This window comes from Alligator mississippiensis, chromosome 2, assembly GCF_030867095.1.
Source record: "Alligator mississippiensis isolate rAllMis1 chromosome 2, rAllMis1, whole genome shotgun sequence".
In the NCBI taxonomy this organism is placed as follows: domain Eukaryota; kingdom Metazoa; phylum Chordata; order Crocodylia; family Alligatoridae; genus Alligator; species Alligator mississippiensis.
The window spans coordinates 241,584,300-241,604,468 of NC_081825.1; the positions used below are offsets into that span (position 1 = coordinate 241,584,300).

General features: G+C 48.1%; 1 protein-coding gene across 1 annotated transcript in view; it reads left to right on the top strand.

Moving 5' to 3' along the window:
• The window catches only part of CCDC9B (coiled-coil domain containing 9B), a 97,156-nt gene that overhangs the window by 10,293 nt on the left and 66,694 nt on the right, over positions 1-20,169 (top strand). Inside the window, exons 2-4 of the mRNA XM_019496457.2 lie at positions 5,513-5,626; positions 7,378-7,482; positions 8,854-9,018. Coding sequence (XP_019352002.1) covers positions 5,513-5,626; positions 7,378-7,482; positions 8,854-9,018 — 384 coding nt within the window. The remainder of the gene's footprint in view (positions 1-5,512; positions 5,627-7,377; positions 7,483-8,853; positions 9,019-20,169) is intronic.

The window sequence follows — 20,169 nt, forward strand, 5'->3', positions numbered from 1 at the left end:
CTGAGGGACATGAACCTGTTCAGCCTCAGGAAGAGGAGGCTGAGGGGGGACCTGGTGGCTGCCTACAAACTCCTCAGGGGAGATCAACAGCCAATAGGTAGAGCCCTTTTCTCCCCAGCACCGCCTGGGGTGATGAGGAAAAATGGTAATAAGCTAATGGAGAATAGGTTTAGGTTAGAGATCAGAAGGCAATATTTTACAGTTAGGGTGGCCAAAATCTGGAACCAACTTCCCAGGGAAATGGTCCTCACCCCTACCTTGAGCAAATTCAAGAGAAGGTTGGACGATCACCTGTCTGGGGTCTTGTGAACTGTGGCAGGGGGTCAGGCTAGATGATCTGTTCAGGTCCCTCCTGACCCTAGCTACTATGAAACTATAATAACAACATGTTTATTCTGTCTGTCCAGAGCACTCTGGTTGTTCAGTAAGCATTGATTGGCTGCCGAGGCAACCAATCAGAGTGCTCTGGACAGACAGACTAAGCCTATTATTATTAGAGATTGCTATCCTGTTGCCCCTTACTTTCCTTTTATCTAAATTAAACCCACATAGTTCCTTCATCCTTTCCTCATGTGGCTAGGATTCTGGTCTCTTTGGCTCACAGAGTCATCTAGTTATGTCCTACTTTGTAACTGGTTCCAGCAGATCCTATTTCCACTGCCAGTGATGTGTACTCTCTTGGGCACATTCTTCCAGACCATGAAGTCCCATAGAGAATTCATCCAGACGGAATATCACTCCTGTGGATGACTGGAAGACCCAGCAGCTGCAGCACCTTCGCTGCTCTTATGCTCAAACCTAGCAGGCACCATCAGGTGCATTTGGTATTGCACAGTAGTGTAGAGTGAGACAAGAGTACAATTTTTGCCAAGGACAGTGGTGTAAATCCTAATCTCTGCCAAAGCTGCCATGTGCCTGTCAGTGCCTACATATACCATGCAGGGCCTCCTGGCTGAATGTCTCTTTTGAAAGACTTCTGCATAGTAGAGTAGAAAGAAGTCAATTTACTTAGCTCTAAGGAATGAAGGGCTGATTCCATCCAGCTGGGATTTGATTCTGAGTCTCCAAGAAGCCAAGTTCTTTCCAGCCCAAGGCATGGACTATTTATAAGACCACTAGTACCGGTATATTCCTGTAGATACAAAGCAAACCAACAGGTCAATATCCTCTCCCTGCAACTTATTTTCTCTGATGATCCATGTGTTTTGAGTTTTTACAGGGCCCCCTTAGGGACATAAAAGTGTCTCAGAAAGTATTTGCAGCAGTGATCCAAACAAGTGGGATTCCAGAGGCCATCATACTTGTAGTTGTGAACAAACACAACATGCTATGGTGTCAAAACAGGAAGTGCTGCTCAGCCCCAATAATGACTGCTGCCATTGTGTATGGCCCATTAAACAAGGGCTAATGAATGAATAGGAAAGGCCATAGTATAAAACTTGCATGCTGGGATAACCAACCAGACAGAGGTTTGTTGTTCCCTTGACTTCTCTGTGCAACATGGGGAGAGATGGGAGAGGTGCTGACCACACAGAGTAGTTTATTCTTTAAACATATGTTTTAAGACACACATGAAATCTCTATTTGTTCTGGACATAAGGAGCAGTGAGTGTTTGTCAATGCTATGCCTCAGTTTCATAGTTTCATGGTAGGTAGGGTCGGAAGGGACCTGAGCAGATCAAGTCCGACCCCCTGCCTTGGGCAGGAAAGAATGCTGGGGTCAAATGACCCTGGCTAGTTGATTATCTAGCCTCCTTTTGAAGACCCCCAGGGTAGGAGTGAGCACCACTTCCCTTGGACATTAGGAAGAACTTTGGACATTAGGAAGAACTTCTTCACAGTTCGAGTGGCCAAGGTCTGGAACGGGCTCCCAAGGGAGGTGGTGCTCTCCCCTACCCTGGGGGTCTTCAAGAGGAGGTTAGATGAGTATCTAGCTGGGGTCATCTAGACCCAGCACTCTTTCCTGCTTATGCAGCGGTCGGACTCAATGATCTACTGAGGTCCCTTCCGACCCTAACATCTATGAATCTATGAATCTTGGAAATTGGTTCCAGCTCCTAGCCGCCCTGACAGTGAAGTAGTGCCTCCTGATATCTAGCCTGAATCTACTCTCCATCAACTTATGGCCATTATTCCTTGTTACTCCCAGTAGTGCTCGGGGAAATAGGGACTCTCCCATTGCCTGCTGGTCCCCCTCGGTCAGTTTATAGACAGCCACCAGATCCCCTCTCAACCTTCTCTTGTGGAGGCTGAACAGGTTCAGGTCCCGTAGCCTCCCCTCATAGGGCCTGCCATGCTGACCCCTGATCATGTGAGTGGCCCTCCTCTGGACCCTCTCAATGCTGTTCACATCCCTCCTGAAGTGTGGCACCCAGAACTGGACGCAGTACTCCAACTGCGGCCTGACCAGTGTTGCGTAGAGGGGGAGGATCACCTCCTTGGACCTGCCCGTGATACATATATGGATGCATGGCAAGGTGCGGTTAGCGTTACTGACCTCATCCTCACATTGTTGGCCCATGTTCATTTTGGCATCAACAATGACTCCAAGATCCTTTTCTGCCTCTGTGCTGATGAGAAAGGAGTTCCCCAGCCTGTAGGTATGCTGCTGGTTCTTCCTCCCCAGATACAATACTTTGCACTTGTCAGTATTGAAACCCATCCTGTTCTCATCTGCCCACCCCTGTAACCTGTCCAGATCTAATTGCAGCCTGTCCCTGATGTTGTACAAAATCAGCCATACTAAGCAGCCTCTGGGCTAACACCTGATTAGTGTGAGACTGGTGATAGTTCCACTAACTCCCTTAAAACTTTTGCTGTAGGCCAGGGCTATCCAACTGGTGGTTCATAGGCTGCAGGCAGCTCACAAACTCTTGCTCAAGTGCCACTCCCACCATTTCTGGTGCTGCTGCTGCTGCTACAGCAGGAAGCTGGGCTCCCATTCCCTCCTTCTGCCCCTGCTCCTGTCCCTGCCACTGGGGGTGGGATGGGGTAGCCCATAGGGCTCAGGAGGCCTTAGAACCTGTGCAATGTGTAGCTGCAGCCACTCAGAAGTTGGACAGTCCTGCTGTAGGTTACTAGTGTCATGTGTAATAACTGAATGCAGATAACATCTATGATAAGGCAGATCTGCTGCATATGATCACCAGGTGTACAGCCCAGTCTTTTAGAAGCCAATTGGTGCCCTGGGTTATAGCGGGAAGCAATGTGGCAGCACTGAATGTTCAAACTGGTGGTGCCCACAAACATGGTGGGCACAACAATCCTAGTATTCACTTCCCTCTCCTCAGCACCCCTGTCCATGAAGTATGTCTTGCTTCATTCTGTAAGTGAGCATAGCAGGTAAGGACACTGACTTTGACAAGAGTTCTGCAGCACTCGGATACTAAAGTGATAAGCAATACAGAATTTCCTTATAAAAAGAAACACATGGCACTTCAGAGATCTTAATGGGTGTATCTACATGTGCACTTGACTGTGGAGTTCACTAATTAGCTCTACAATAAAGCATCACAGTCTACATGTGTGCTGGTATTAGGGTGCAGTAAATTAATTAACTGTGCAATAGGATAGTACTGTCCCCAGCAGTCAGGAACAGTACTTCCCTACGGCAGAGTAATTTACTCCACTGAAACGCACATGTAGACGGTGACAGGGGCTGGCTGGAGCATGAGGGTGCTACATTGCAGGGGCTGCCTACCTCCACACTCTACACCCTTGCATTGGTGGTACATAGGGGGTGCACGTGGACCCCCTGAGCTTGATGCTGCACCCCCTGCAAAAAGGTGGCAACACTGCCAGCGGCGTCTGTGGGCAGTCACCGCTTGCCACCCCCCACCGCCGGCGGTGTCTGCAGGCAGTCCCCAATCACTGCTGGCTGCCGCCACCCCTACTGCCAGCAGTGTCTGCAGGTGGTCACCGACCACCAGGTGGTGCTTGCCACACTCCCCCTTCCCCCCTGACAGTGCTGCAGCTGCCTGAGGGAGCTTACAGATCACCACTGCCACCATGCTCTCACTGCCAACAGCAATGCTGCCACCTGCGGGAGCTTGCCATGCCCCCCCCAGCCTCCGGGGGCATGCAGTGTTCATGCACCCTTGTGCCCCAGCCAGCCTCTCTGCTGCCCAACACCACCATTACCTGAAGTTCAGGCCTGGCCCTCCACAAGCCCAGGACTGCTTCACCCTGGCTCAAAGTGCTGCAGTCCTGGGTGCACATGTAAACGCTGTGCTCAGGAGCAATTTTCTCTGACTCAGATTGCACTGAAGTTTATCGTGTTGCATGTGTAACCCTGGGTGCAACACTACCAGCACCTCCACCTAAATAGTGGGATCCTGGGGTACCTGGTGGCAAGTGGTCCTGCCCAGCTACCTGGGTAGCTGCTGCAGGGTCCCCAAGCAGAGAGCCTCCCCTTACAATCAAACAACCTTGCTGACCATTATAAAACTATTTACAGGGTTTAATTATTTACAAGGTAACATATAACCAATGTAGTAGAACAGGGGTCGGCAACCCCTGGCACACATGCCGAGCATGGCATGTGAGGCCATTTTGCTTGGCACACCGCAGCCAGCCCCAGCTCTGGGTAGCTGCTGCCAGCGAGGAAGCCTAGGCTGCTCACAGCAGGGCTTGCAATGAGCTAGGATCCATGCTGGCAGCGACTGCAGAGGCACCTTGGGGCGGGCTGCGCTGCCCTGCTGTCCGCTCCGGGGTGTGCATGCAGTTGCCACCAGCATGGAGCTGATGCCGGAGCTGCAGAGCCTGGCGCAGCCGTTTGCAGCCTGCCTGCTGCTTGCTGTCGCTGCCCAGAGCCCAGGCTCTTCACACTGTCCCTCTGCAGGGCAGCCCTTCCTATCCCTTCAGGTGGTTCCATTTTTAATGCTGCTACACATGAAGTGCACATGTAGATACACCCAGAAATTTTACTTTGCTACTTCAGTCAAGCATAGAAAACAGCAACAGCTAAAAAATGTATAGCCTTTATGCCAGCATGTTGTACTGTTGTGTACCCGTCCAGGTCACATTTGAGTACCTAAGTCTGCCTTTATTTCTGGAGGCTGCCATCTTGTACATCAGAATTTAAATAATTTAAATCTTTAACCTCTGTGGTTAGGTATTGAGTAAAGGTAATGAGTAAAATGGGAATCATGTAAATAACTAAGGCCATGGAATGTGCCTATGAGTACCTGAATGATCATTTAGGGACGTGGGTACTACCCCATTCAGCTGACTCAACACTGAAGCCTAACGATGGCAGTTTACATACTTCGTTGCTGATCCAAGCATGTACAAGAGAAGGATAATTCAATTCTGTTGTAAACAAGTCAGTCTCCTGGGAGCAGAATCTTGCATAGGTGTTTTGAAAGAGACAGAACTTGGGAAAGCACCATGCCTTTTTTCTCTCAGGTTTGGTCCCTACTCTGGACTAGAACTACAGAACTAGAGTGGGGAAGTTTGTGTGTTATTGGCTGTGGATTATTAGTGAGAAAACCTCTTGTTTTTGCCTTTTTAGGATGCTGCTGTGGATGATGTAGTGCTGAGGAAAAAAAGGCAGAAAGATGTTGAACTGGATAAGAAAATCCTGGCTTTACGGAAAAAGAATGAAGCTCTTATACGAAGATACCAGGTAAGTCTGCCCCAATTCTATTTTCTTCAGCTCCTTTCTGGAACCTTTTCTACTAATAGTTTATGACTACTAATGTTTCTGCATCCTGTTATTCTATCAGTATGATGTGGAACCAAGTTAGATCAGTGTCTTTATGCAGAAAAGTTGGATAAAATTCTGCCTTTGGGTTTTATCTGTTGGACTGCAAGTGATATCAGGGGGATTTGTACATAAAATTCACTGTCAGAATGAGTTCCCATGAGTTTACAAAAGAAAGATTCAGAAATGTGGGTGAGGGCTTTAGATCAGTCTCAGCTAGTGTGAATGCCCCATCTGTGCTGACAGCAGAGGTGCTATGCCAATTTATAGCAAGAAGGTAATATATCTTCATTACCAGGCTGTCCTCTTGCAGGCCTCACATATTCTCTGCTGTCTGTAGTTTTCAGATGCACAGAGATGTACCTCCTCATGCAACTTTTAAAACATTTTCTTCTTTCTCAGTCAGTGTCACTCTCACACATTTTTAGCTCTCCCCCACAACCACCCATTTTTATATAACATGTGCTCCTCACTTTTCCAATTCAGGGGCTTTCCTATGGCTTCCCATTCCTCTATGGCTCCTATTGGGTTCTGTCTTTTTGTTCTTAATCTTTAGGAGTGCCCAATCTCTTTTGAACTGCCCCCAGTATATTTTCCAGTGGTTCCTCACAGGGGGTTCCTGATTTTTTAATTGTTGCTAGAATAGTCAGGAGGGAGGCTAACTTCATATTTTGCTGCCTTCTTGCATCCTTTCTTATACGTAAGACGATCCAATTAATTACGCAGAGCACTGATGTGTTAGGCAGAGGTGCCAGGAAAGGAAAGAAGTTTAAACCCAGGTCAGAATTAGATTTCCTAGCTCAAGAGGATTCTTTCCCAGCACAAGAGGAGGTCAGAAGCCAAGGACCAAATATACCAGTTAGGAATTTGAACCTGAACCCAAATCCAAAATTCCACACTTTGGGGAGGGTGTCATTTGGATCCACATCTGAATGATGCAGACCAAGCCACGTGCTATATTTCTATTGAACAAACAGACCCCTCTAAAATGCCTGCATGGACTTCCTACCTGCAGTCCTCCCTCAGAGCCAGGTCTCAGAGCCCAGGTTCCAGGGTCCATTGTCTATCAGCCCTCTGTTTGGTTCACATGCTTTCATTCCCTGGTTCAGGATTCTCTGAAGCCTGGACCCATCTGAGGTCTCTAATCCATTCTCCTCTCTACCTGGTAACTGAAGAAACCTAAACAAGCTATCCTGTGCTCCATGTGGCAAACCCTTTCCCACAATCTCTCTTCTCTGCTACTCTTTCCTGAAAAGCAGGCTCCTTGTCATGTGTACTTCAAAGTACTGAGGCCTACAACAGGTGCTTGGAGGTACATATGCACCAAGGACCAGTGCGCTCTTACAACTTCCTTGGAGAAGAACCTGTGCTGAGGGCACATTGACAAAAGAGACACATTGACTTCACTGTTCTCTCTCCCCCTCTTCCTTCCTTCCTTAATGCTGAGGTGGGCCTATGTAATATGAATATGAGCCATGTCTCTAATAACATGAGGTTCTGGAAGCAGGGAAACTACTTAGCCTGTGGTGTCCTGGTTTATTATGGTGACATCCCCACCCCCAACCATATACGTATGCAAAGAGCTGATGGTCCTGCAATGTGTGAGAAAAGGTGTCATTTACCATAGGCCTCTAAGAGTTTGCTGACATGGGGTATGGGCTTGCCTGTTTTAGGAAATAGAAGAGGACCGAAAGCGAGCAGAGCAGGAAGGAATGGCTGTCACCGCCAGGAGGACCAAGCAGGATGGCCTTACTATAACCATCACCAAGACTCACAATGTAAGCTCTACCTCCCATTGGGTATAAGTTTATGCCTCCTGAAAGGATCAAGTCCTAACTAACCTTGAGATGCCAGCTCTGGAGTAGATAGCATGTGTAACAGGACAACCACAATACAGAGCTTCAGACCCTAGCCACTCCCAGATGACTTAAAAGTCCTGAATAGATTCAAGCACGGGCCTACATAAGCCTGACCATACAAAATATGTTCCCAGGCATACACAGGAGGCATGTTGGTATTTGCACCAATATGAGTAGGCGTATGTGAAAAGAGTTTCCCATGGACACCCTGCCATGTATGAGCTCCCAGGCAAAGGTGCAATCTTAGCTGCAAAAAAAGAGCAAGGATAGACTTGAGTTAGAAGCTCTATAGGCACATCAAGAGAGAAACTTAACTGCAAAACATGCTCAGGAAACAAAAGCCAGATTCAAAACAGGGCCTTCCTTCCCCTTCCTTTAAACAAGGTTTAGCCTTAGAACAAACAAAGCAAATGGTCTTTGGGGGTTCTCTGCAAATTCTGCAACCCAGGGGCTGACCTAGTTTTTCTTTATAGAGGGGATTAAACAAATCATCAGACACACCCCTCCCATTCACCAGCAGCAGAATCAGAGGGGAGGCAATTCATGGTCTGATCCACCCCTGGCAGCAGCTTAGGGGCTAGAGATCACAAAGTCAGTCCTGCTGTAAACTGCATGAAGTCCTGTGTCAAAGTGAATGCAATGCCAGCAAAGCTAATGGAGTAAGTAGTCCAAACTGTACCATTGTTCCTCTTCTCTGATGTTGGATTTTTCACACAATTACTTCATTAGGCCCATTTGTAGAATGCATTGCCTTCTTTTCAGCAACACACGGGCCCTTGCTTGACTGCAGATGTGCACTGTTGCACACATTTCTCTCTCTTACAGGACCTGAAAGATGCTATTAACCAGACTGAACACTATGGACTAGATTGCCCAGCCCTTTTGATGGTGAGCACTTATTTGTGTGATAGTCCCATTGGTTTCAGCAGGCAATGATCACCATAACTTAGGGCTGCACAATCTAACCTTTAGAATTTTAAAAATACCTATAGTGATACTTGTTTTCTAGGCCTTTGACATTTGAGTCAGAAATGTCAGATTTGTAAGTGCAATGGATTTTCCAGACCTACTTAGATTTGTGGGTTTCACTGCTCACCAGACAATGTGCCTGTTGTTTCATTCTGTGGAAGAAGGCATAGTACTGTAACATGACCAAAAACAGTCCTTTGAAGCAAATCCTGACATTTCTGTACTTGCTAGCTCCCTATGGTTGTTTGTAAAATGGAACCCCCTCCCCCCCAGATCAAACTAGAAACACCTCTTTGCTAACTAGATGGGTTTATTTTTCAGGAGAAAAGGGTGGTGAGTGAGAAATGGGGAAGCAGCTTCCCAGCAAGCCCAGGGTTTGGAATTGGCAGTGAGGAAGATGAAGAAGAAGAGGAAGCAGATCATATGTTTACATTCAGGATGGGGAAGAGGATGCAATTGGCTGTTACTATGGATAACAAGGCTAAGGTGAGTCTTGTAAATGATGATGTGCCGTGTAACAGGCTCAGGTATTCACCCTCCCCAGAGTCTAGTACCCCCGTGTCCATGTTAACTGACCTCCTCCACCTGCAATCTTATCTGCCACAACTCTCCACTTGCTGGTAAATGTGTGTCACCCCATGGGTATACACCCTCTTGAAGAGGACCTTAGTTGCCTTAGGGGCTAGACTTGTGACCTCCAGCCATCCCCATAGTTATGCCTATGCCTTGCAGATGACTCTCAGTGGTCCCTTTGTCACAGACCTCTAAGTCCAAATCAACCCTGGGCCCTCAGGCCCCCCAGCCACTTGCCTGGTTTCAGGCTTTTTTATCCGGCTGAGACCCTTCAGGCCACATCCACTACCTAAAAGCTTCCTGGGTCCCAGCCTGAGTAGTAAAAAATCCCTCTCAGGCCCCTGCCCATGGCCTCCCCTTTCCCTACAGCCATCATCCAGTCCTTTAGTATTAAACACTATCAAAACATAAACACAAGCAACTGCTTTCCAAAAAAAATCATCTAAGCTCCCCTTGGTTTTCTCCTTACAACCCTAGGGGACAGCCAAGGCATTGGCCAACCTGTCTCCTGAAGCCCTCTCCTTCAGGAGACCTGTTCCCTGCTGCCTGCAGGGTTAGACTATGCTGGTAGCTCCCAGACCTTGTTTTATGTGCTCCAGAGCTCCTCCCCTTCCTGTCAGCTGGCTTACCAGCCACACACAGGGGTTTCTTCTCTGTTTCATAATCAACCTGCCCCTGTCCGCTGCAGCTTAGTTCAGCTGCCTCTATTTGACCTAATGAGATTATGCTGTTCCTGTCTGGCACCTTCCCAGGGTCCTTAGCAGACCCTAGCCTCTGGGTCTGTTTTCTTGTTGGGGCTGGGTGTTGTAGCTGTTAGCCCCCGTGGGCTACAAAAGTCCTCCTCCCCTTTTGATTGCAGCTAAGAGGTTGGGGTTCCCTGTTATATGCCACCAAGGTTGGCACATTGGTCAATTTTCTGTCTCCAACTGAGGCTCTGTTCATTGTCTTCTTTCAGTTACTTCCTTGGCATTACAATCAAGTTCAGGATTAATATAAAAAGACTCCTTCTGTTACATATGCTCCTGTGATTGGTAGTCTGGATTCTTTCTGTTAAAGACATCCCATTTCCAAGCCCAGTAATACTGGGAAGTACTTTCCCCTTCTTATACTCACGTCTTACATCTTTCTTACTGATAAGAAAACATCATTATTAGTCCATTACAGCTAAGAGAGCTTGAAAAGATGCTACCTGCAGTAACTTGAAACTGAAGCTGGTGCTTCACAGAGGATGACTTTTAAAATGTATCAAACAGACTCAGGCTTCATCAGCACTAGTTTGAACTGGAAAAGGGCCTGAACTAAAACTCCATATGTGAGTCTGGAGTCCATTTTAGGAAAGCTTTGAAGCTAGATCTAGAATTGACAGTGTTATAGTTAGAATCCAGCTCAGTGTAGCAAAAACCAGAAACTGGTGCATTTAGTGGCTCTCTGTGTAAAACTTATTATTTATATGTATGACTATACCCTATTTATTAGGGCTGAGCAAAGCTTCGGTAGCCGATTCAATTCGGAGGAGATTCAGCTTGATTTGGTGACTGAATCTAATCAGGAGACCAATTAAAAGCTCCTAATCGATTTGAAGCATCTGAATCAATTTGGAAAAAGATTCAGAAAAGATTTAGCAATTTGGCTATAGACTATACTGGCAGATGACACAACTGCCTCCAGCCGGTAAGTCTGTTGGGGAGGGGGGAGAGAAGGGGTGTGGGGGGCGGGGATTGAGACTGGGGCTGGGACAAGCTGCCTAGCCAGGGCAGGGGGTGCACATTACTTGGGGAGGGGGGCGGCAGATGTGGACATAGCAGTATTCGGAGTTGAGGCTCTGCCCTGCCACCACTTGCCATCTGGGATGGGGGGCAGGAAGGCGGGATGCGGGCACGGCTTGCTCTGGGCAGAAGGGGGCAAACAGCAGCAGGGCATAACCCCCACTCCCAACACTGCCGCACCTGCATCCTGCACCCTGCTGTGCTGGCTGGCAAATGGCAGCAGGTCAGAGCCCCTGCTCCCAGTGCTGATGTGGGTGCGGCAATGCTGGGAGCAGGGGCTCTGCCATGCTGCCGCTTGCCCCCTTTTGTCCAAAGCGAGCTGCGCCTACAGCGTGTGCCCCTGCCCGGACCATGCAGGCAAGCGGCAGCAGGGCAGAACCCCCATTCCAAGTGCTGCTGCGGCAGCACTGTGAGTGGGGACTCTACACTGCCGCCACTTGCCAGCCAGCATGGTGGGGCACGGGATGCGGGCACAGGAGCCCTGGGAGCAGGAGCTATGCCATGCTGCCACTTGCCCCCTTCCACCCAGAGCGAGCTGCACCTGCATCCTGCCCCCCTCCTCCCACCCCAGCTGAGCAAGTGGCAGCAGGGCAGAGCCCCTGCTCCAATACTGCTGTGCCCGCATCCCACACCCCCCCGGCCTCCCTCCTCGAGTAACGTGTCCCCCCTGCCCCGGCTGGGCAGCTTGTCCCAGCACCAGCCTATTTCTAATCCCTCTGTCTCCCACATCTCTTCCCTTCCCGCTCCTCCACCCCCAACAGATGCTGCTTGTTTAATCTATGGCCGAATCTCCGAACTGGCACAGAATCTTTCGGATCTGAGTCGGTCAAATCGAATGGGGACAGTGATTCAAATCTCTGAATCAAATCACTGTCCTCCAAATTGGCCAAATCTGAATCAGAAGCGAATACTTGCCACTTCTCACAGGCCTACTATTTATAACATTTACCTATTGTACCCTCCAGTGATATGTTCAAACCTTAACAAAAACTGTTGGCAGTCTCACATATCAATGGATGTCACTAACTACTGTCCTCTCTACTGGAGCTAATTTCACCTTTGCAAATAATCTTCACCTTTTGCCTAAATATGAAGGCTGAACATGTGCAGTCAATTGTAAGCAGGGTAGGTCATTTCATTCCAAATCCTGCTTGTGGCACACTAGAAAGTTGCAAACCTGTGGCCCTTTCTGCAGTGGGGACCGTCTCTTCAACACTTTTTACTAACCCTAAAGGACATTTTGAAGAGAGAAAAACAATTTATGTTTGATTAAAGTCACATATATCTTTTACCTTTTTCTATAGAACGACTTCCTGCATTTACTAATTATTGATTATATTTATGCTTTCAAAAGAACTGAACCGTTCCAACTCATCATTTCTTGTGACTTGATCTGCGCTTAATACTTGTTGTGTGTTTCTGGTTGCTGCCGAACTAGTCACAATTTTCCACGGCTTCCTCCTCATTTTAGCACTGCCACTGTGTTGTTGGAATTAAGGCTGAGCTGGGATTTATGTACAAATGCCCTGATATCAGTGTGGCAGAGCACAGGGTGTCTCTGCCACTTTAAGGGCCTGGAGCTGGCAACCTCCAGGTGCCTGATTAGGGCAGCCATTTTGAGGCTTAGGCTGCTTATATAAACAAGGCAGTTTGGTTGCAGGAGGTCAAGCAGCAACTTTGTCTGGCTGTAGGGCTGCTGTGAGATAAGGGGGAGCTGCAAGGGGATGGTTAGGAGGGTCCTGGGCATGACCTGAAACTGCACCCTGCCAGGAGTGGGTGGCCTGGTGGGGCTCTCAGTGGTGCGGGAGCCCCCAGGAAATACCAGGCCAGTTATCCGCCTGGTGAAAGGCGGGTTGGGGTGCCTTAACCCCTAGCTCCCACTGCCAGCGGGTGGGTTACCCATGTGTTTGTTGGAGGGCCTAGAGGGCCAGTGTTGTGAGGAGCCCAGAGAGGGCGGACCCCGAGAGTGGGAGTGATGTGGGCATGGTGCTGCGGTTGCCCCCGAGAGGACAGGGAGTAGTGGCACAGTGAGGCCCAGTGACAGAGTGAGTGGCTAGAGAGACCCAGCCCGAAGGGGAGAGTACCCTCGACTGGTCCAAGCTGGGGCCAGGACCGGAGAGGGTCAAAAGGGCTGGGGGCCCACCGCGAGGGACGCCCAAGAGCCGGGGCCCTGGGGTCCCGACTGGCCTTGAGGTGGGCCAGGGCCAGGTAGCCGAAGGTTCCGGGGGAACCACACCCGAGAGGGGAAGATAGCTTTGGGGGGGCGAGGTAGCCCAGATGACAGCGGAGTGGCCGCCTGATCGGAAGGATCATAGAGGGGTCCTGTTAGGACAATTCTGGGGCCCAGTATGGGGCTGGTGACTAGGAGAACAGTGAGATGCCATCTGCGAGGCTTGGGCTGCGGTATTAGGGGAGGTCGGAGCCACAGAGTGCCCCCTGGCATCGGGGCATTACAATGGGCAGCCTCCCGCTTAATTGATATCGATATATGAATCGACTATCATCAAAGGCGTGGCGGGCAAGATAAGCGGGCAGTTGCCCAGAGACAGGTGGGCGGGCCACGAAGAGCTCGGCCCTGAGTAGGCCTGCTGTCACGGTGACAGGCGGGCGGGCCACAGAGTCAGCCCCAGGAGGCCCCCTGTCACAATCAGTCATTCACAAACATAGGCACATTGGATTGTAAGGCTATCTGGGCTATTGAGTCCTGTCCCCTGCATTTGCAGATCATCATTTACCCCATGAGTGACTAGTGCCTCCTGAATCTGGGGGGGGCACCCACAGAAGCTGTCGATGGCAGTGGCCCTGTCAGGGGGGCGCCAGCCCTACCAAAAGTATCAGTTTCAGCTCTTGGTGGGGGCACATGCACCCCCGTGCATGCCCTACCAGTCACCTATGGTTTACTCACAGATTCCCAAAAACCACCATTTCAAACCCTCACACAGAAATACAAGGCAGAACACCTATAACATTTCACAGGTAAAAAGCAGGGGAGATGACGGTGCTATCAATGTCCTGCCACTGCAACAACAGGGAAGTAGTTGGTTAATATTTGATCACAAAAGGAGGAACATATACTCTGCAGAAGAGTAGCATGCTTTGAGGTGCAGAAGAAAACAAAGCACCAACACAGTCCTTTCCAATCTGACTTGGGGGAAAAATTTCTTCCTGGGAGAAATTCCAAATTTGTCTGTTTGCATGACCCTGAACAGAAGAGCAAAATCCTTTAATTAGGAACTTGTGAATGTTCTACATACCAGCAGACACATCAGCACACCGCAGTCAAAAACTTCCAGCCTTAACTGTGGCCAAGATGCAAAGCCTACTTGTGTGGGCAGAAGGAATGCAAGCAAAGTGTTTTGGATCTAGAGACAGTGTTAAAGATACTAGGATAAGCAGAACTAGAGGGTGTGTACAAAAGTTGCTTTTTTCACCATTTAAAGCATTTTATTGCCGTGACTTAATGGAAGTGCATGGCTTTACAAGCACTTTAAAAGTGGGTACAGCACTTTAAATTAACCCTTGTTAAATTAGGTATTAAACTTGATGTGCTGTACTTTATAGCACTTTAGCAAACTACAGCACTTAAATAACTTCTATACACTGGTCAAACTTCTGACCAGCAGAGGAGTCCCTGGAGGCTGCAGAGTGCCCCCTGCTGCCTAGCTTGGAAAGTACACAGAGGCTTAGAGGCCCCCACCACAAAACACTGTACTTCTGTCACGTTTAAAAGTGCTGTAACTTTATAGTGGTATAAAAAGTGTTGTAAATTACGGTGCTGTAAAACCTGCACGGAGCACTTCTGTACACACCCAGAGTCTTTACAGGGGAATGGTCTCCTCACCAACAAGTATAGTAGATAACTGTAAGATAATGGTGACTTCTGTTCATCTACTTTTACATGTCACTAGCCAACATCAGAGCAGTAAGTTGATATAAACAGACATTTCACCTACCTGAAACCTTGCTACTATGCAAAGAATAAAACGGTCAGAAAAGATGAAGCTGAAGACATCCTGGTGGCTTCCAGTTGAACTGAAGAGCCATATAAAGAACTAACTGGCTGGTGGAGCTGATGGAGAACAGGTTTAGGTTAGAGATCAGAAGGCAATTTTTTACAGTTAGGGTGGCCAAAATCTGGAACCAACTTCCCAGGGAAGTGGTCCTCGCCCCTACCTTGGGCAAATTCAAGAGGAGGTTGGACAATCACCTGTCTGGAGTCTTGTGAACCCAGCATTCATTCCTGCCTGTGGCAGGGGGTCAGGCTAGATGATCTGATCAGGTCCCTCCTGACCCTAGCTACTATGAAACTATGACTCGGAGGCAGGGGTATGAAATACGAGTGTAACTATGCAGTAGCATCCCCAAACAGTTTCTTGGTGACACTAACTGTGCGTTAGCTTGTTACTACTGCACAGTAGCTTGTTACTACTGCACAGTAGAATTGCATCACGCTTCATGTCATGTGATTCTACTGTGCAGGAGTAACGAGCTACTGTGCAGTCAGTGTCTCATGTAGATGTGGTCACTGACTTTGAAAAGTATTATATCTTCCAGCTTTATCAAAGACTGGTAGAAAAGGCAGAAATCATGAAAAAATTACATTTTAATTTTTGAAATTTAGATCTTCTGTCAGGTCAGGGCATTAATTATAACATTTGTGAATTCTTTGTGGACGGATGCAATCTGCATCTTTGATTATGTCAAGGGTTATTTGCCAAGAGGGGCTTGATAAAAAATGGGAATTAGTACTATAAGAATACAAACTTCAGTGCTCTGGTGCCCAGGAGTCTAATGTATTCTGATCCTATATTCATTGAAGCTAGGGAGTTTTGCTATTAACTTCAGTAGGAGCAGAGTTAAACCCCTATTGGGATAGACTGTATAATAAGCTTAATTAAATTCTTATAGAGCTGCATTTTCATATCTAGGAAGATTTAGATGTTAAGATATTCCAGTGAAGATGGTATTTCTGATTGCCATTCAATCAGGATGGTAGGAGTAAACCTGTGCTTATTAACTATTATAGTTTCATAGTTGGTAGGGTCAGAAGGAACCTGAGGAGATCATCTAGTCCGAACCCCTGCCATGGCAGGAAAGAGTACTGGGGTCAAACGACCCCAGCCAGATATTCATCCAGCCTTTTTTAAAAGACCCCCAGGGTAGGAGCCAGCACCACTTCTTTTGGAAGTTGGTTCCAGATCCTAGTCACCCTGACAGTGCAATAGTGCCTCCTAATGTCTAGCCTGAAACTACCCTCCGCTAGCTTGTGTCTGTTGTTTCTTGTAACTCCCAGGAGTGCTCGGGGGAACAGGGACTCTCCCAGTGCCTGCTAGTCCCCCTTGACTAGTTTGTAGACTGCCACTAGATCCCCTCTCAACCCTCTCTTTTGGAGGCTGAACAGGTTCAGGTCCCTCAGCCTCTCCTCATAGGGTCTGCCCTGCTGCCCCCTGATCATGCGGGTGGTCCTCTTTTGGACCCTCTCCCTATTGGCCACATCCCTCCTGAAGTGCAGCGCCCAGAACTGGACGCGGTACTCCAGCTGCGGCCTGACCAGCGTCGCATAGAGGGGGAGGATCACCTCCTTCAACTTGCTGGAGGTGCATCTGTGGATACATAACAAGGTATGGTGGCCTTCCTGACTGCGTCCCCACACTGTCAGCCCATGTTCATTGTGGCATCAATGATGACTCCAAGATCCTTTTCTGTCTTGACACTGGCGAGAAGGGAGTTCCCCAGCCTGTAGGTGTGCTGCTGGTTCTTCCTCCCCAGGTGCATTACCCTGCGCTTGTCAGTGTTGAAACCCATCCTGTTCTCATTGGCCCACCCCTATAACCTGTCTAGATCCGCTTGCAGTATGTTCCTTCTTACTAGCGTACCCACTTCACCCCACATCTTAGTATCATCTGCGAATTTGAACAGGGTGCTTTCTACCCCCTCGCCCAAGTCACTGATGAAGATGTTGAATAGTGCGGGCCCAAGGACCGAGCCCTGGGGAACCCACATCTCTCCAGGTCGAATAAGACCTGTCCACCACCACCCTCTAGGTGTGGCCCTCCAGCCAGTTAGTGACCCATCTGACTGTGTAGGCATCAACACCACTGTCTCCTAGTTTCTTACTGAGAATGGAGTGAGAGACCGTGTCAAAGGCATTACTACAACACTACTCATTAATAATTAGTGTTGTAGTAATGAAGGTATGTGCATATGTCTATCCCAAATACACTGCATCCCCTAAAGCTCATTGCATGATCCACAACATCAAATCCAAGGCCTACATTAGGATCTAGTTCTTTTGTATCATGGGTGGCTGGTGTCACCTGAGCCGTGCCCCCCCCCCCCGCCACAGCAGCCAGTCAGCGACCGGAGGGGAAGGTCCCCTTGCGGCCAGTCATGCTGACCAGGAAGCATGAGTGGTGCTCCCGGAAGTGCCAGTGGCGCTTCACCTGGTACCCCCACTCCCTGGCCAGTGCTTGCAGGGGGTCACTGGTGCTCCTGCCTGCCTCCCCTGCCCATTGCCTAAGCAGGGAGTGCTGCCTGTCAGAGGGTGCACCAGTGGTCTCAGGGGGTTGTGATGCCCTACATTTCACTACTGTTTTGCATGACGTTAGCGCAGTGCACTAGCTACTAAATCACATCATCATTTTACACTTTGGTCTTCAAGTCTCCTACACAGTACTGGAAAACATAGACCATTAATTCAGACTGCTGGTAGAGGAAAATTAGTTAATTGATTTATGTGTTTCAGTTCCATTAATTCATAATCCTCCTTTAGGTTACATCAGCTTTCATTTTTAAAAGGGAAATAATTGTATGTGTATTCATGTGTGCATGTGTGGCACATCCATGCATGTTTGTATGTGAAAGAGATAGAGGGTGGTTTAGTCATTTTCTAGGCCAGAGGTAGTCAACCTCCAGCCCATGGGCCTGCTCATGGATCACGAAATGTGGTGGGGGGGAGCAGTGGCTATTAGTACATCCTCCTTACCGCCTGTCAAATTCCCAAGTCCCATGCACCCAGTCAGGGCTGGGCCTGGCCATGCCCCCTTTCCCCGCAGGAGGAGGCCATGCTCCCTTCCCCACATGGGGCTGAGTTGGGGCTGGGCCATGTCCCCTACAAGGCCAGGCCACCCTCCTTCCCTCTCTGCAAAGTTGGGTTGGGGCATGGCCACATCTGTCTCTGGAGGGCCAGGTCAACCTCATTTTCCCTGTGGGGCTGCATTGGGGCCAACCTGGCCCACTCAGGCACTGGATCAAATATAGCAACTGGATCCATCATGGAGACAAACCGGATGCTGCCAATTTGGCCCACTGGGCCAAAAGGTTGAGCACCCCTCTTCAAGACTCTTAAGATGCACTGTGTTTGTTAATGTTGTGTTTAACTGCAGTGATTCTCAACCACAGTGCCATGGCACCCTGGGGTCCCTTGAGATTCTTTCAAAGGTGACACACAATGTTGGCACTGTTAGGTTTGCAAACAAGATTCACAAGATAAACCTGGAGATTTCAAATAGAAATCCATAGTTGTGATCTTTCTGACCTCTTTGCAGCAGAAAAACCGCTCTGTCATTTTTCTGTAGTAAAAAAAAAGAGTGAAAACTAAGAGCTGGCTTTTCCTGAGGGGTGCCTGGAGTCCGAAAAGGTTAAGAAACATTGATTTGCTGGAACTGAATGTGTCACTGGTGCTCTGGACGTATGAGAAGTGGCTAGTTGGCAATTCAGCTTTGCTTTCTGGTAATCAAAACTACAGTGGACAGCCCCACTTGTGATGTGATTGAAGCTCTGAGACATAAGCCACAGTAATTTAGTTAAATCACTTTATTTGATTTGACTCAGTTGTGGCTTTCTTTCTGTGGCCAATAGTAGGATCAAATGGAGGAGTGGCTGGGTTGTGAAGGAAAGCATTTTCATTGAAACCAAAGTAGTTCTTAAGACAGCCGGCACAAAGGAAAACTGGCAAGAAAATAACATAAAACAAACAAATGTTCAGCTTTGTTTTCCTCCCCAAACTTGCTCCATTGTGAAACTTTCCCTTACAGTGGCATTTTTTAACACTACAATCTTTGTGAAGTTAAAATACACCGGTTATAGTACAGCATGTACATCATGTTATAATAGACCAGTTAATCAATATAAACAAGGCAATTTTAACAATCTCCAAATGCATCCCAATAGTTAACATCAGAACCACTAATCATATTATACCAATTTCAAAGTGTCATTGAGAAAATGGAAAAGGGAATATAAGGCTGGCAGAAGAACTCTGTAGAGGTATAACTGGCCTTTATAATTCATTCCTTACTAAAGCTGGAGCTTCATATGGCTTTGAAAAGACTTTCTTCTGGGTTTGACAATCACTTAGCTGTGAGGGTTTATCCAGAATTAGATTAAGGGCCAAATCTTGTAAACTTTCCATGCATGGTACTTCCACAGAAGGACATGGCAGTTCTGCCTATGGAAAGTTTTGCACATATAGGGCCACTGACATGGAAAAAGCTGTTAGTGCCAATTGGGTATTGCCCTGATACCCACTTTCATATTTAGTGCGGTTTTTTTTCATTGCGAGCACAACTTTATGACAAATCTGACTCAGCATTCATTGAAATCAATAGGCTTTGGCTCAAGTCCTATATCACTGGCATTTGTGAATTAGCGAATGCGCTGCCAAAACTGGTGACTGAGCCTGGCCAGACTCCCAGCAGCTGGACTTAAGCAGTCTCCAGCTGCCTCTCCCCATTCTGTAGAGACCTACTGAGTGCACTGCATTTCTGCAAGGGTGCTGTCATATTTAAGTAGGGAAAGGCAAGAAGGTGCACATCGTGCCAGAGTGCATGTCCCATCCTGGGTGAATTTTTCAGCCAGAAGCTGAGTGACATAAGCAGAGTACTTCCCACAAGGCACTGTTATTGTAGTTGTAGGGTTGACTCTAGGCTTTCATTATGAGAGAACAAGAGAGAAGTGAAATAACAGAGGCCTCGTATAGACATTCAGTTTCTCTTGGAAGAGGTGCTGCTGTCCCAGGAGAAACCACTGGAGTACAGATGTTCAAACTTTTTTCTCTCACAGTAAAAATGACTGCTCCAAGAGAAAAATAGCCTAGGAACAACCAGACTTAAATTGCTCCTAGAACAGTTTCTTCTGGGACAGCAAATGTCCATACATGCTGTGGCTGGCTTCTCTCAGAAGAGAACACAGTCCTTCAAAAGTCCTTCACCCTGTGAGAGTGTGTGAGACACTCACTCAAGTCTGCTGCTCTAACAGGGAGCAGAACTTGCCTCCTTCACAATCCCCATGTTGTGCT